Source organism: Lepidochelys kempii, chromosome 8, assembly GCF_965140265.1.
Source record: "Lepidochelys kempii isolate rLepKem1 chromosome 8, rLepKem1.hap2, whole genome shotgun sequence".
NCBI classification, from domain to species: domain Eukaryota; kingdom Metazoa; phylum Chordata; order Testudines; family Cheloniidae; genus Lepidochelys; species Lepidochelys kempii.
In genome coordinates this window covers 42342709-42356158 of record NC_133263.1, presented here as the reverse complement: position 1 = coordinate 42356158, position 13450 = coordinate 42342709, and the positions used below count along the sequence as shown (strand labels likewise).

The 13450-nt window shown below is 50.1% G+C and overlaps 1 protein-coding gene across 2 annotated transcripts in view; it reads left to right on the top strand.

Annotated features, from left to right (window-relative positions):
* Positions 1-3479: 3479 nt before the first annotated feature.
* Positions 3480-13450, top strand: part of UAP1 (UDP-N-acetylglucosamine pyrophosphorylase 1) — a 31726-nt gene continuing 21755 nt past the window's right edge. Inside the window, exons 1-2 of one of the 2 annotated variants that reach the window (XM_073356223.1) lie at positions 3480-3966; positions 9851-10055. In XM_073356223.1, the coding sequence (XP_073212324.1) occupies positions 3690-3966; positions 9851-10055 (482 nt within the window). In that variant the 5' untranslated portion in view covers positions 3480-3689. The remainder of the gene's footprint in view (positions 3967-9850; positions 10056-13450) is intronic. The other variant, XM_073356222.1, reaches the window with a different exon arrangement.

Below are 13450 nucleotides of genomic sequence, written 5' to 3'. Positions count from 1 at the left end.
AGCTTTGCTAATGTCAAGGAATAACACGTCCACTGCTTTCCCCTCATCCACAGAGCCAGTTATCTTGTCATAGAAGGCAATTAGGTTAGTCAAGCATGACTTGCCCTTGGTGAATCCATGGTGACTGTTCCTGATCACTTTCCTTTCCTCTAAGTGCTTCAGCATTGATTCCTTGAGGACCTGCTCCATGATTTTTCCAGGGACTGAGGTGAGGCTGACTGGTCTGTAGTTCCCAGTATCCTCCTTCTTCCCTTTTTTAAAGATGGGCACTACATTAGCCTTTTTCCAGTCGTCCGGGACCTCCCCTGATCTCCATGAGTTTTCAAAGATAATGGCTAATGGTTCTGCAATCACATCCGCCAATTTCTTTAGCACCCTCGGATGCACCACATCTGGCCCCATGGACTTGTGCTCGTCCAGCTTTTCTAAATAGTCCCGAACCACTTCTTTCTCCACAGAGGGCTGATCACCTCCTCCCCATGCTGTGCTGCCCAGTGCAGTAGTCTGGGAGCTGACCTTGTTTGTGAAGACAGAGGCAAAAAAAGCATTGAGTACATTAGCTTTTTCCACATTCTCTGTCACTAGGTTGTCTCCCTCATTCAGTAAGGGGCCCACACTTTCCTTGGTTTTCTTCTTGTTGCTAACATACCTGAAGAAACCCTTCTTGTTACTCTTAACATCTCTTCCTAGCTGCAACTCCAAGTGTGATTTGGCCTTCCTGATTACAGTATGTCTACTGGATCACCCTTGTCCACATGCTTGCGGATCCCCTCAAAGAGTTCTTGGAGATTGGTGAGCCATGATTTCCCTTTACAAAAACCATGTTGACTCTTCCCCAACAAATTATGTTAATCTATGAGCCCTTTGTAAAAATTGGTGTCACATTAGCTATCCTCCAGTCGTTTGGTACAGAAGCTAATTTAAATGATAGGTTACAGACTACAGTTAGTAGTTCTGCTGTTTCACATTTGAATTCCTTCAGAACTCTTGGGTGAATACCATCAGGTCCTGGTGACTTATTACTGTTTAGTTTATCAGAGTAACAGCCGTGTTAGTCTGTATTCGCAAAAAGAAAAGGAGTACTTGTGGTACCTTAGAGACTAACCAATTTATTTGAGCATGAGCTTTCGTGAGCTACAGTGAGCTATAGTTGCATCCGATGAAGTGAGCTGTAGCTCACGAAAGCTCATGCTCAAATAAATTGGTTAGTCTCTAAGGTGCCACAAGTACTCCTTTTCTTTTTGTTTAGTTTATCAATTTGTTCCAAACATCCTCTAATAGCACCTCAATCTGGGCCAGTTCCTCAGATTTGTCACCTAAAGAGAATAGCTCAGGTTTGGGAATTTCCCTCACACTCTCAGCCGTGAAGACGGATGCAAAGAATTAATTTAGTTTCTCAGCAATGGCCTTATTGTCTTTGAGTGCTGCTTTAAGGGTGTGGTGGGGTCAGGGAGCAGTGCTGTGGAGGGAGGGGAGTGGAGGGTGGAGGGTTTGGGTGGGAGCAGGGAGCGACACAGTGCGGGAGGGGAAGGGTTGGGTGGGAATAGGGAGTGGTGCTGTGAAGGATGGGGAGTGGAGGAGGGAGGGGTTGGGTGGGGGCAGGGAGCGGTGCTGTGGTGGGAAGGAAGTGGAAGGGGGAGGGGTTGGATGGGAGCAGGGAGAGGTGCTGTGGGGGGAGTGGAGAGGGGAAGGACTGGGTGGGAGCAGGGAGAGGTGCTGTGGGGGCGGGGAAGAGAGTTGCGTGGGAGCAATGCAGTGAGGGAGGGGAGTGGAAGAGGGAGGGGTTGGGTGGGAGTAGGAAGCGGTGCTGTGGGGGAGCACAGAGGGGAAGGGAGGGGCTGGGTGGGAGCAGGGAGAGGTCTTGTTGGGGGAGTGGAGGGGGAAAGGACTGGGTGGGAGCAGGGAGAGGTGCTGTGGGGGCGGGGAAGAGGGTTGCGTGGGAGCAATGCAGTGAGGGAGGGGAGTGGAAGAGGGAGAGGTTGGGTGGGAGTAGGAAGCGGTGCTGTGGGGGAGCACAGAGGGGAAGGGAGGGGCTGGGTGGGAGCAGGGAGAGGTGCTGTGGGGGGAGTGGAGGGGGAAAGGACTGGGTGGGAGCAGGGAGAGGTGCTGTGGGGGCGGGGAAGAGAGTTGCGTGGGAGCAATGCAGTGAGGGAGGGGAGTGGAAGAGGGAGGGGTTGGGTGGGAGTAGGAAGCGGTGCTGTGGGGGAGCACAGAGGGGAAGGGAGGGGCTGGGTGGGAGCAGGGAGAGGTGCTGTGGGGGCAGGGAAGAGGGTTGCATGGGAGCAATGCAGTGAGGGAGGGGAGTGGAAGAGGGAGGGGTTGGGTGGGAGTAGGAAGCGGTGCTGTGGGGGAGCACAGAGGGGAAGGGAGGGGCTGGGTGGGAGCAGGGAGAGGTGCTGTGGGGGAGGGGAAGAGGGTTGCGTGGGAGCAATGCAGTGAGGGAGGGGAGTGGAAGAGGGAGGGGTTGGGTGGGAGTAGGAAGCGGTGCTGTGGGGGAGCACAGAGGGGAAGGGAGGGGCTGGGTGGGAGCAGGGAGAGGTGCTGTGGGGGCAGGGAAGAGGGTTGCATGGGAGCAATGCAGTGAGGGAGGGGAGTGGAAGAGGGAGGGGTTGGGTGGGAGTAGGAAGCGGTGCTGTGGGGGAGCACAGAGGGGAAGGGAGGGGCTGGGTGGGAGCAGGGAGAGGTGCTGTGGGGGGAGTGGAGGGGGAAAGGACTGGGTGGGAGCAGGGAGAGGTGCTGTGGGGGCAGGGAAGAGGGTTGCGTGGGAGCAATGCAGTGAGGGAGGGGAGTGGAAGAGGGAGGGGTTGGGTGGGAGTAGGAAGCGGTGCTGTGGGGGAGCACAGAGGGGAAGGGAGGGGCTGGGTGGGAGCAGGCAGAGGTGCTGTGGGGGAGGGGAAGAGGGTTGCGTGGGAGCAATGCAGTGAGGGAGGGGAGTGGAAGAGGGAGAGGTTGGGTGGGAGTAGGAAGCGGTGCTGTGGGGGAGCACAGAGGGGAAGAGAGGGGCTGGGTGGGAGCAGGGAGAGGTCTTGTTGGGGGAGTGGAGGGGGAAAGGACTGGGTGGGAGCAGGGAGAGGTGCTGTGGGGGCGGGGAAGAGGGTTGCGTGGGAGCAATGCAGTGAGGGAGGGGAGTGGAAGAGGGAGTAGGAAGCGGTGCTGTGGGGGAGGGGAATGGATGCGGGAGGGGTGATGGGAGACGTGGCTGGGAGAAAGTGCTGAGGATTCTCCCTTTGCTTTCCCCACGACTCGGCTACGTAGAGTGTATGTGACATCACAAACATCACCATGGCAAACAGCTGCGGAGTTGGCGGAGGACTGGAGTGGCCCACACCCGCATACGCTGGGGCCTGCCACGTGCCCCAGAAAGAGATTGGGCGGAAGTGGCTGTGACTCCGCCCTTCGCGGGCTCTCGGCCATTAGGATCGCGTCTCCGCCGCCGACCATGACGTCAGGGCCAGTGGGCGCGTCGTGGTCCTGGCGGACGCGGCGAGACAGGCGGCTCCTGAGCCCAGCGATTGGTGGCGCTGGGGGGCAGGGTACAGCCGCCTATATGAGGGCGGTAGCGGGAAGCGTGGTCGCTGGTGGGCAGGGGCGGAGGCAGCGGCGGCAGCAGCAGCGGTAGCCGGGCGGGAGGTGCATGCTGGTTGGGGGCCGTGAGTTCCCGGGCTGGGGTTGCCGGGCGCTCCCTGCCCATGGAGCCCGAGGTGCTGCGCCGCCGGCTGGCCGCGGCCGGGCAGAGCCACCTGCTGCGCTTCTGGGCCGAGCTGGGCGGCGCGGAGCGGCGGGCGCTGCGCGAGGAGCTGGAGGGTCTGGACTGCGAGGCGCTGGGCTCCAGCTTCCGTCGGGCCATAGAGGGCACGGGCGCGGCCGGCCGCGACAAGGTGGACGGGCGGATGGAGGCACTGCCGCGGGCCGTGCTGGGCAGCGCCACCCGCGACGTGGGCCGGCTCCCCGAGTGGGAGCACGAAGGTACGGGCTGGCGGGCGTTCCTCCCCAGCAGCCTGCCACGGGTGCCCCTGGCCCTGGGGGCAGCGCCGGGCGCTTCCTTCCCCCGGCGGGCCAGGCTGGCTCCTGGCCTGGGGGCGCTGCTTAGCGTCTGGCGGGAGGGAGCCCCTTGGGGTGGCGCTGCCCGCGGCCCGGTGCGGGGGGAGCGGAGGGCTCTGCTGTCCCCGCTCGCAGCTGCGTGGTGCCGCGCCGGCGGTGCGCTCAGAGCAAACCCTTCACAGCCGCTGTGCCTGGGAGCCCCTCTCCCGAGTGCTGCACTGCGATCAGTGACAGACCCTGGGGCCCGAAAAGCTTGCGCTGGGCACAAGCTGCTTTCTTTAAATTCTTAATTTCAGATTTCATTAAATACGTATTAAATTCATTTAAATACGTTTAAACTTGTTCAAGTGGCTGCTTCTCCGTGAGGGCCAGTCACATGCTTGTGGCGCTTCGCATTTGCACACAAATATCAAACCCAGCTGAACTGAAGAACATTGTGCTGTAAAGGCGGGGGGGGGGGGTTAGATACTAATGATCCTTCCCCCTCACCAGTAGTGCAAGCTGGCACATGGATGTGGCCCAATGGAAGACACATCACTGTGGACTGAGCCCAGGCATGTAATCTTAGCCACAACAGAACCCTCAGGAAGTGGTGTGTGAAAACTGGGGGAGGGTTTTAATGGAAGCAGAGTTTGTAGTATTAACTAAAACAACAAGGAGTCTGGTGGCACCTTAAATAGATCTGTTAGTCTTTGAGCATAAGCTTTTGTGGGTAAAAATCCCACTTCCACTACATGGAGTGAAAATTACAGATGCAGACATAAATAAACTGATGATAAAGAGAAGGGCATTACCTCACAAGTGAAGAACCAGTGCTGACAGGGCCAATTCGATCAGGGTAGATGTAGTCCACTCCCAACAATAGATGAGGAAGTGTCAATTCCAGGAGAGGCAAAGCTGCTTCTATAATGAGCCAGCCACTCCTAGTTCCTATTCAAGCCCAAATCAATGGTGTTAAATTTGCAAATAAATTTTAGTTCTGCTGTTTCTCTTTGAAGTCTGTTTCTGAAGTTTTTTTTGGTTCAAGTATAGCTACTTTCAAATCTGTTATAGAATGTCCAGGAAGATTGAAGTGTATGTTACGATTCCTAATGTCCTGATTGGTGTCCATTTATTCTTTCACATAGGGACTGGCTGGTTTGGCCAATGTACATGGCAGAGGGGCATTGCTGGCACGTGATGGCATATATCACATTAGTAGACATGCAAGTGAATGAACCTCTGATGGTGTGGCTGATGTGGTTGGGTCCTCTGATGGCCTTACTAAAACAGATAAGGGGACAGAGTAGCCAACAAGGTTTGCTACAGGCATTGGTACCTGGGTTAGTATTTCTGTGGTGTGTAGTTGCTGGTGAGTATTTGCTTCAGGTTGGGGGGCTGTCTGTAAGTAAGGACTGGCCTGTCTCCCAAGGTCTGGGAGAGTGAGGGATTGTTTTCCAGGATAGGTTGTAGATCACTGATAATGTGCTGAAGAGGTTTTAGCTGGGGGCTGTACGTGATGGCCAGTGGTGGTCTGTTGTTTTCCTTGTTGGGCCTGTCCTGTAGTAGGTGATTTCTGGGTACCAGTCTCGCTCTGTCAATCTGTTTCCTCACTTCCCCAGGTGGGTATTGTTTTAAGACTGCTTGATAAAGATCTTGTAGGTGTTTTGTCTCTGTCTGAGGGATTGGAGCAAATTTGGTTGTATTTTAGGGCTTGGCTGTAGACAATGGATCGTGTGATGTGTCCTGGATGGAAGCTGGAGGCATGTAGGTAAGTATAACGGTCAGTAAGTTTCCGGTATAGGGTGGTGGTTGTGACCATCGCTTATTTGCACTGTAGTATCCAGGAAGTGGATCTCTTGTGTGGACTGGTCCAGGCTGAGATTGATGGTGGGGTGGAAATCTTCAAGGGCCTCCTTCCTGTGGGTCCATCTGATGATGTCATCAATGTAGCGCAAGTAGAGGAGGGGTGCTAGGGGACGAGAGCTGAGGAAGCATTGTTCTAAGTCAGCCATAAAAATGTTGGCATGCTGTGGGGCCATGTGGGTACCCATAGCAGTGCCGCTGAGCTTATGCTCATATAAATCTGTTAGCCTTTAAGGTGCCACCAGACTCCTTGTTTTTGTGGATACAGACTAACATTGCTACCCCTGATACTTGAGTGTTACTAAGATCTGCTGCCTTCAAATACTGCACCTATGTGTGAAAATGCAGCATTAACGCTGCATATCAGAGAAAGTAGACCTCCCTAGTAAGGCTAGAATTGGCATGATAGATTAGATAAAGAGACAGCAGGAGTGATTGTGAAATGAGTCTTGTAGCTGCTATAAGACAGTAATAGAACAATAAAGCTTACACTTAAATGTAGTGGGTAGAGCATTTCCCTGAGACTTGAGGGAGCGGAGTGTTGGTCCCAGCTCTGTTGCTGGGTGATCTGGGTGAATTGATTTTTTCCCTCTTTGTGCCTCCATATCCCCATCTGTAACAGGAGGACCATGATACTGGTCACCTTTGCAACACATTTTCAGATTGACTGATGGAATGTGCCATAAGAGTTGGCATTAATGTATCTAAACACAACTAGTGCCCAAAGAGTATGGGGGACACTTTGGCCCTACTTGTTTTATTTGCTCTCTCGATGAGACACTGTGGTGTGGCTGGGTAAAGTTGGGAGAGAATAACTGAACAGACTACTAAATTTTCATTGACATGCTAGTTACTATGCATGTACACCTCGATATGTGCAGCACCCTTTGTTCCATTCCTTAACAGATGTTTTAAAACAAGTTTAAGGCATGAGTCCAAGCAGGAAGTTATCCAGGAAGCATTTGACCTTTGGAGGCTCATTGTAAACTCTCAGCTGTTTGCTATAAAGGCTATCAGGAAAAACAGCCATACCGCTTTTGCTGATGGAGAAAGCTCTAATGTTGCAAAATGCTTTTCATTATAAATGCCTGTCTGTAGAAACTTGCAACTTTCTAAACTCTTCTGGGCCAAACTGGGGTTTGGGGTAGCTGTATCAAGAGGGTGACCTACTTTTCCATCAGGAAGGTAGGAGAATCTGGACACTAATCATATACAAAAAAGTCACACACACAACTCTGAAATTTAAATGGATGTTCCTCAGTGAGAGCTACTAGTCTAAAAATATGTGGAAATTGGTTTGAAAATGCCATTGTGGATTCTTTATTGTGCACTATTCTAGGTAGCTGTCCTGTAAATGTAGGCACAGTTTGAAAAGAGCACAACTTAGCTGCATAAAATTGACTGGTTCGGTTCAGCTTTGCCTTATTTGAATGCTTTTACTCTTCCAAAAGCTTTTTTTCCCCCTTTTTTGCTGAAATTTAACTTGACTGAAACCTTCTTGGAAAATTAACTTCTGTGAATTGGTCCAACCACTTTGTTTGCGAAGAGGGAGACAAACATTTTTGCAGATAGAAAATCCAGGTGCAGACATCACAACATGCTTAGCCAATGGGCATACTACATGAAAAACAGTCTCTGTTGGTTTGAAAAAATGGTTGCAGTTTTCTAAATTGAAATGTATTTGAATTTACTTTTACCATTGTTTGGAGGCTCGTGACATGAGGTGAAACCCAAACTCTTCAATTACATTGTGGCACAGCTAAAGAGGCAAGGGCCAATGTCTTCGTGCGTGGGGTGGGCACCTAATTAATTGCTTACATTTTATGAAGTGCTGAAGATTGAAACTCCTATTGAAGATGAACCCTGCACCACAAATCCTGTTGATAACTAGTCTGCCATAAGCACCTATTTAGGCTCCCATAGTAAAAAAAAAATTTAGACTTAAAGACTATTCATAACAGTACTATATAAATCCCAAAATTTCCAGTTATTTGTAACTTTAAATTCTCTTCTTTGGGTTGTCACATCACCTGTTTGGACATTGCTTGAAGATCTGAACTTCTGTGCATGAGTTCAGAACTGTCTTGAATGATCAGACTTGGGAGTGGAGCCACACATGTATGCTATACAACTGAGCACATTCTGTTGCTGAAGCTATTCTGATAGAACTGTCCAGCTGTGCAACATCTGGCATATACAAACCCCCTGTGAATAACTGCTTCATATCTTGGCCCCACATACAACCTAGCACTCCTAATTCTTGACATTCTTGTAATACTCTAAATGCTGAGTATCTTTCACTATGCAGCTACAAAACAGCAGTTATACCAACTCTTGTGAGATGAGAGGATGTGTACTGGGATATGGGAATGGAGGGGGGAATAAATGAGGTACAGATTTACCCAAGCTGCTGTCGGAACTGGGATTAGAATGCCAGCATTCGTGGCTCCCATTCATTAATATGTTTAGGCCATGCTTCTCTCTAATGCAACACACATGTACTCTTTCCCTTCTTTCTGTCTTCCTTTTGTTTGTTGAATTCCTTTCTAAACTTTCAAATAGGAAAAATTCAATGTTAACTGTGCAACCTTGATTATTTTAATTTACCTACTCAATTCTGTAACTAATACAGTATTTGGGGGCGTGGGGTGTCATTAAATACAAAAATCTACACTGGTGCAACAAGAAGGGTGCATAACTGAAATGCAGGTTGGGCAATAGGAATGCACAGGTTCCTTATCCGTGTTACATGCAGTCTGGCAAGTTACCTTAGATGAGGCACCATTGTCTAGGGGATTAAGGTCTGGGCCAGAAATCTGAGTCTGGGAATTCTGATCTTGACTCTACTCCCCTCCCTACTTTCTGTCCTTGGGCAAATCCCCAATGAAGATAAAGCCAGGTACCTCACAAGGGGTCTGAGGGTTACAGTTAATGTTTGTAGAATACTTTGAACACACTCTGGGTTGGCCCCCTCTTGCCACTCCTTATGATGTGGTTAGTCTGTGCTAGTGGTACTCTGACATCAGTGGTTCAGGAGCCAAATTGGTGATCAGCATTACTCAGAAGAGCCACCCTAAACGAGTATATAGTACTACCGCTAATGAACCAGTGAATACACGCTAAACAGTATGAAGAATATTTGCTTTTTATATATCTAGATATAGTCTCACAGCAAAATGACTGACCATGTATTTTATTAGCTACAGTTGGCTTATAACATAGTAAAAGCATCCTCAGTGGCTAACTAAATCTGCAGCACATGTTAAAACACTGAGATCTGCAGGAGACACTCGGAGTGAGTCACATGTGTCAGTGGTCTAGGCTGTCCTTGTGATCTCTGTAAAACCTGGGAGTTGAGGACAACTGTTTTCCTGGTCCTGTGAAGCCCAGCACTGTGGATCCCAATGATTTGGGGGTAAATAGAAATCTAAAGAGACTTGGCTGAGCCTGGATTACACTCCTGCAACAGGATGATTTGAAGATCCCTCCAGCACATTTACTACATGAAACTGCCAGCTGAGCTTCTGTACCCCAAAGGATAATCTCTCTGCCCCTCCGCAATGCCACTCCTGGGTGGAGTGGTGTGATCCTGGCAGACAGGAGCGGGGTGTTTTTCAAGAAGGGTGGGGTGTAAACACCACAAGCATGCCCAGAACTTAGTTTAGCCCTGTTGGGGCCGCTCTGCAGATCATTCTTGTCTCGTTCAGACAGAGCTCCTTTGCTGTGACTGAGCCAGTCAGAGCAGTACACATGTTCTCTCAGACCATCCTGTCCCCCTGCCAGTAACCAGAGAGCCTTTGTTTAACTGGGATTGGCTGTGCTGCCTTCCTCCCCAGAGCCAGCCAGCTTGGGTGTTGGAGGATTATGGTTCCAACGATATTGTTCATAAACTGGAAGGCATCACATGGCTTCCACTCTGCAAGGGGAAAGCTTCTGGTCATTCTTTTTTTCTTTCTTTCTTTAGGTCTCCATCAGATTTCTCAGAGCAAAGTAGCTGTCCTCCTCCTAGCTGGTGGACAGGGAACGAGACTGGGTGTTTCTTATCCCAAGGGAATGTACGATGTTGGGTTGCCATCCCACAAAACACTCTTCCAGATCCAAGCAGAACGCATCCTGAAACTGCAGCAGCTGGCTGAAAAACAGCATGGCACTAAGTGTGTCATTCCATGGTAAGGGGTGTGCATTGTCAGTCCATCCTGATAGTAATCTGGTTTGTCTGCAGCAGGGGGCTGGGGGAGAGTTCTAGATTCTGGTCCTGGCTCTATTTCCTTTGTGTAAACTTGGGCATGGTAACTAATCTTTGCCTTGGCCTTTCCTACATGAAGGCAGTCAGCAGTGGTATAGAATCATAGGACTGGAAAGGACCTCAGGAGGTGATCTAGTCCAGTCCCCTGCACTCATGGCAGGACTAAGTATTACCTAGACCAGTGGTCACCAACCGGTAGATTGTGATCAACTGGTCGATCACAGAGCCTCTGCGAGTCAACTGCAGTCTCCAGCTGCTAAAAGTTTGACAGGGCTGAGGCAGGCTCCCTGCTTGCACTGGCCGAGCGCCACTCCTAGAAGCAGCTGGCATGTCCCTGCGTTTGGGGGATGGGGAGGTGAAGGGAAAGGGGGTCTCCGGGCGCTGCGCCTCCCTGCCCCTGCAGCTCCTATTGGCCAGGAACAGGGAACTGCGACCAATGGGAGCTGTGGTGGTGGTGCCTGCAGGGAGGGGCAGCACGCAGAGCCACGTTCACACCCCTCCAGACCCCCCCCCCCCCCCCGGGATGTGCTGGCAGCTTCCAGGAGTAGTGGGGGCCTGGGCAGGCAGGGAGCCTGTCTTAGCTCTATTGCGCTGCCGCCTGAGGTAAGCGCTGCCTGGTGTGAGCCCACACACCCCTGCCCCAGCCCTGAGCCCTTCCTGGAGCCAGCACCCCAAACCCTCTCCTGCATCTCATCCCCTGCCTGAGCCCCCTCTGAGGCCCCTCCCACACTCCGAACCCCTTGGCCCCAGCCTGGAGCCTGTACCCCAACCTTCTGCCCCAGCCTGGTGAAAGTGAGTGAGGGTGGGGGAGAGCAAGCAGTGGGGGGTGGAGGGAGTGAGGTGGGGCCTTGGGGAAAGGGCAGGGTAGATCCTGGGTTGCACTTTAATTCAAAAAGTGATCATGTGCTTAAAAAGGTTGGCAATGACTGATCTAGATCATTCCTGACAGGTGTTTGTCTAACCTGTATAATGGTATACACCAGCACAAAGCCCTAATGAAGACATGGTGTGCCCATACAGAAAGTAGCCTATGCTGAGGCTGTGCTCTCATTAAATTGCCAGGTTAAGCTGCACTGGTGCAATGTCTGCTTTAGAGGTTTGCACTGGTGATACAGCATCGAGGCAGTCATGTCGGTGAATTGCCTTAATGTAGCTGTGGTCAGAGTCTGCCCATCTAAGTTGTTCTGCAAGGCAGTGGAGACTGAAAGACCCTATACACAGGCAAAGTGTTGAGTTATGAATTGTAATGCCATAGTTAAGGTTGCAATCAGACTTCCATTATAAGCCTTCTTCTAAGGGTATATCTGTGCTACAGCGACACAGCTGTGCCACTGTAGTGCTATAGTGTAGACACTTTCTATGTCAATGTAGCTAAATCCACCTCTGAGAGGCAGTAGCTCGATCGACCTAACCATTGTGCTCAGGGTGAGAAATTGTCGTCATAGTCCTGAATGCGGTAGCTAGATCAATCTAATTTTTATGTGTAGACCTAGGCCTCAGTCCACTCCCCTCTGGGTGGGGGAGATGGGTGTCTGCCATTGTTTCTCTTCTGCCTTGGTCTTTAAGCTTGGTCCTCCTAGCCTTGCTCAAGAAGGATGTGGACTGTGACCTTTCTGGGCCATCACTCTCATGGGTGGGGATGATGAGCCTTGTCAAAGAGCTGCTCTCCAAATCATATGTCCGGTGTCTGAGTTCAGGAGGTATGTGAGTATGTCTACACTGCAATTAAAAACCTGTGGCTGGCTCATGCTAGCTGGCTCAGGCTGTCGGGCCTGCAAGATGGGATGGTCCCAGAGCTTGGGCTGCAACGCAAACCAGAACATCTACATTGTGATTAAATGGTCCCACAGCCTGAGCCCTATGAACCTGAGTCAGCTGGCATGGGCCAGCCATGGGTATCTCATTCCAGTGTAGACGGAATATACACCTTTGTTCGCAATCTACAAAGTATGCATTGTAAGGTATCATTTAAAACTGGTTTCAATATTTCAGGCTGTGATGACCTCCCCCCAGAAGTGATAGCAAATTACTGTAGATGCTCACAGGAGCATACTCATGGTATTGCCACCCTTACTTCTGTATTACTGCTGGTGGCTGCACTGCCTTTGGAGCTTGGTGGCCGGAGAACAGCAGCTGCTGTACCCCCCAGCTCCCCTTCCTCCTGGCAATATAGTGGAAGGGCTATATTACCAACCACCTGACCAGGATGGTGATAGTGACTGAAATGCTCAGGCAGATTAGAGAGGCTATTAACCTAAAAAAACTCAATAATAACTGAAATCCCCCATTATTAATTATCCCCATACTGAGTGGGTACATGTCATCTGAGGACAGCATGCAGAGAGAAAGTTTCTAGACACCTTAAATGACTGCTTCTTGGAGCAGCTGGTCCTGGAACCTACCAGAGGAGAGGCAATTCTTGTTTTAGTCCTAAGTGAAGCACAGGATCTGGTCCAGGAGGTGACTGTAGCTGGATTTCTTGGTAATAGTGACCATAATATAATTACATTTAATATCTCTGTGGCAGGAAAAACACCACAGTGGCCCAACCCTGTAGCATTTAATTTCAGAAAGGGGCACTACACAAAAATGAGAAGATTAAACAGAAATTAAAGGGTATAGTGCCAAAAGTGAAATCTCTGTGAGCTGCGTGGAAACTTTTTAAAGACCCCATAATAGAGGCTCAACTTAAATGTATACCCGAAATTAAAAAACATAGTAAGAGAACCAAAAAAGAGCTACTGTGGCTCAACAACAAAGTAGAAGAAGCAGTGAGAAGCAAAAAGGCATCCTTTAAAAAGTGGAAGTTAAATCCTAGTGAGGAAAATAGAAAGGAGCATAAACACTGGCAAACAAAGTGTACAAATACAATTAGGAGGCCAAAAAATAATTTGAGGAACAGTTAGCCAAAGACTCAAAAAAATAATAGCCATCGAGGTGCTAAAGGAGCACTCAAGGATAAGGCCAATGCAGAGAAACTAAATTAATTCTTTGCATTGGTCTTCACGGCTGAGGATGTGAGGGAGATTTCCCAAACCTGAGCCATTCTTTTTAGGTGACAGATCTGAGGAACTGTCCCAGATTGTGGTATCATTCATGGAGGTTTTGGAACAAATTGATATATTAAACATCAATAAGTTACCAGGACCAGATGGTATTCTCTCAAGAGTTCTGCAATTTCACATTTGAGTTCCTTCAGAACTACTGACCGTAGTCTGTAAGATATCATTTAAATCAGCTTCTGTACCAGATGACTGGAGGATAGCTAATGTGATGCCAATTTTTAAAAATGGCCCCAGAGGTGATCCCGGCAATTAC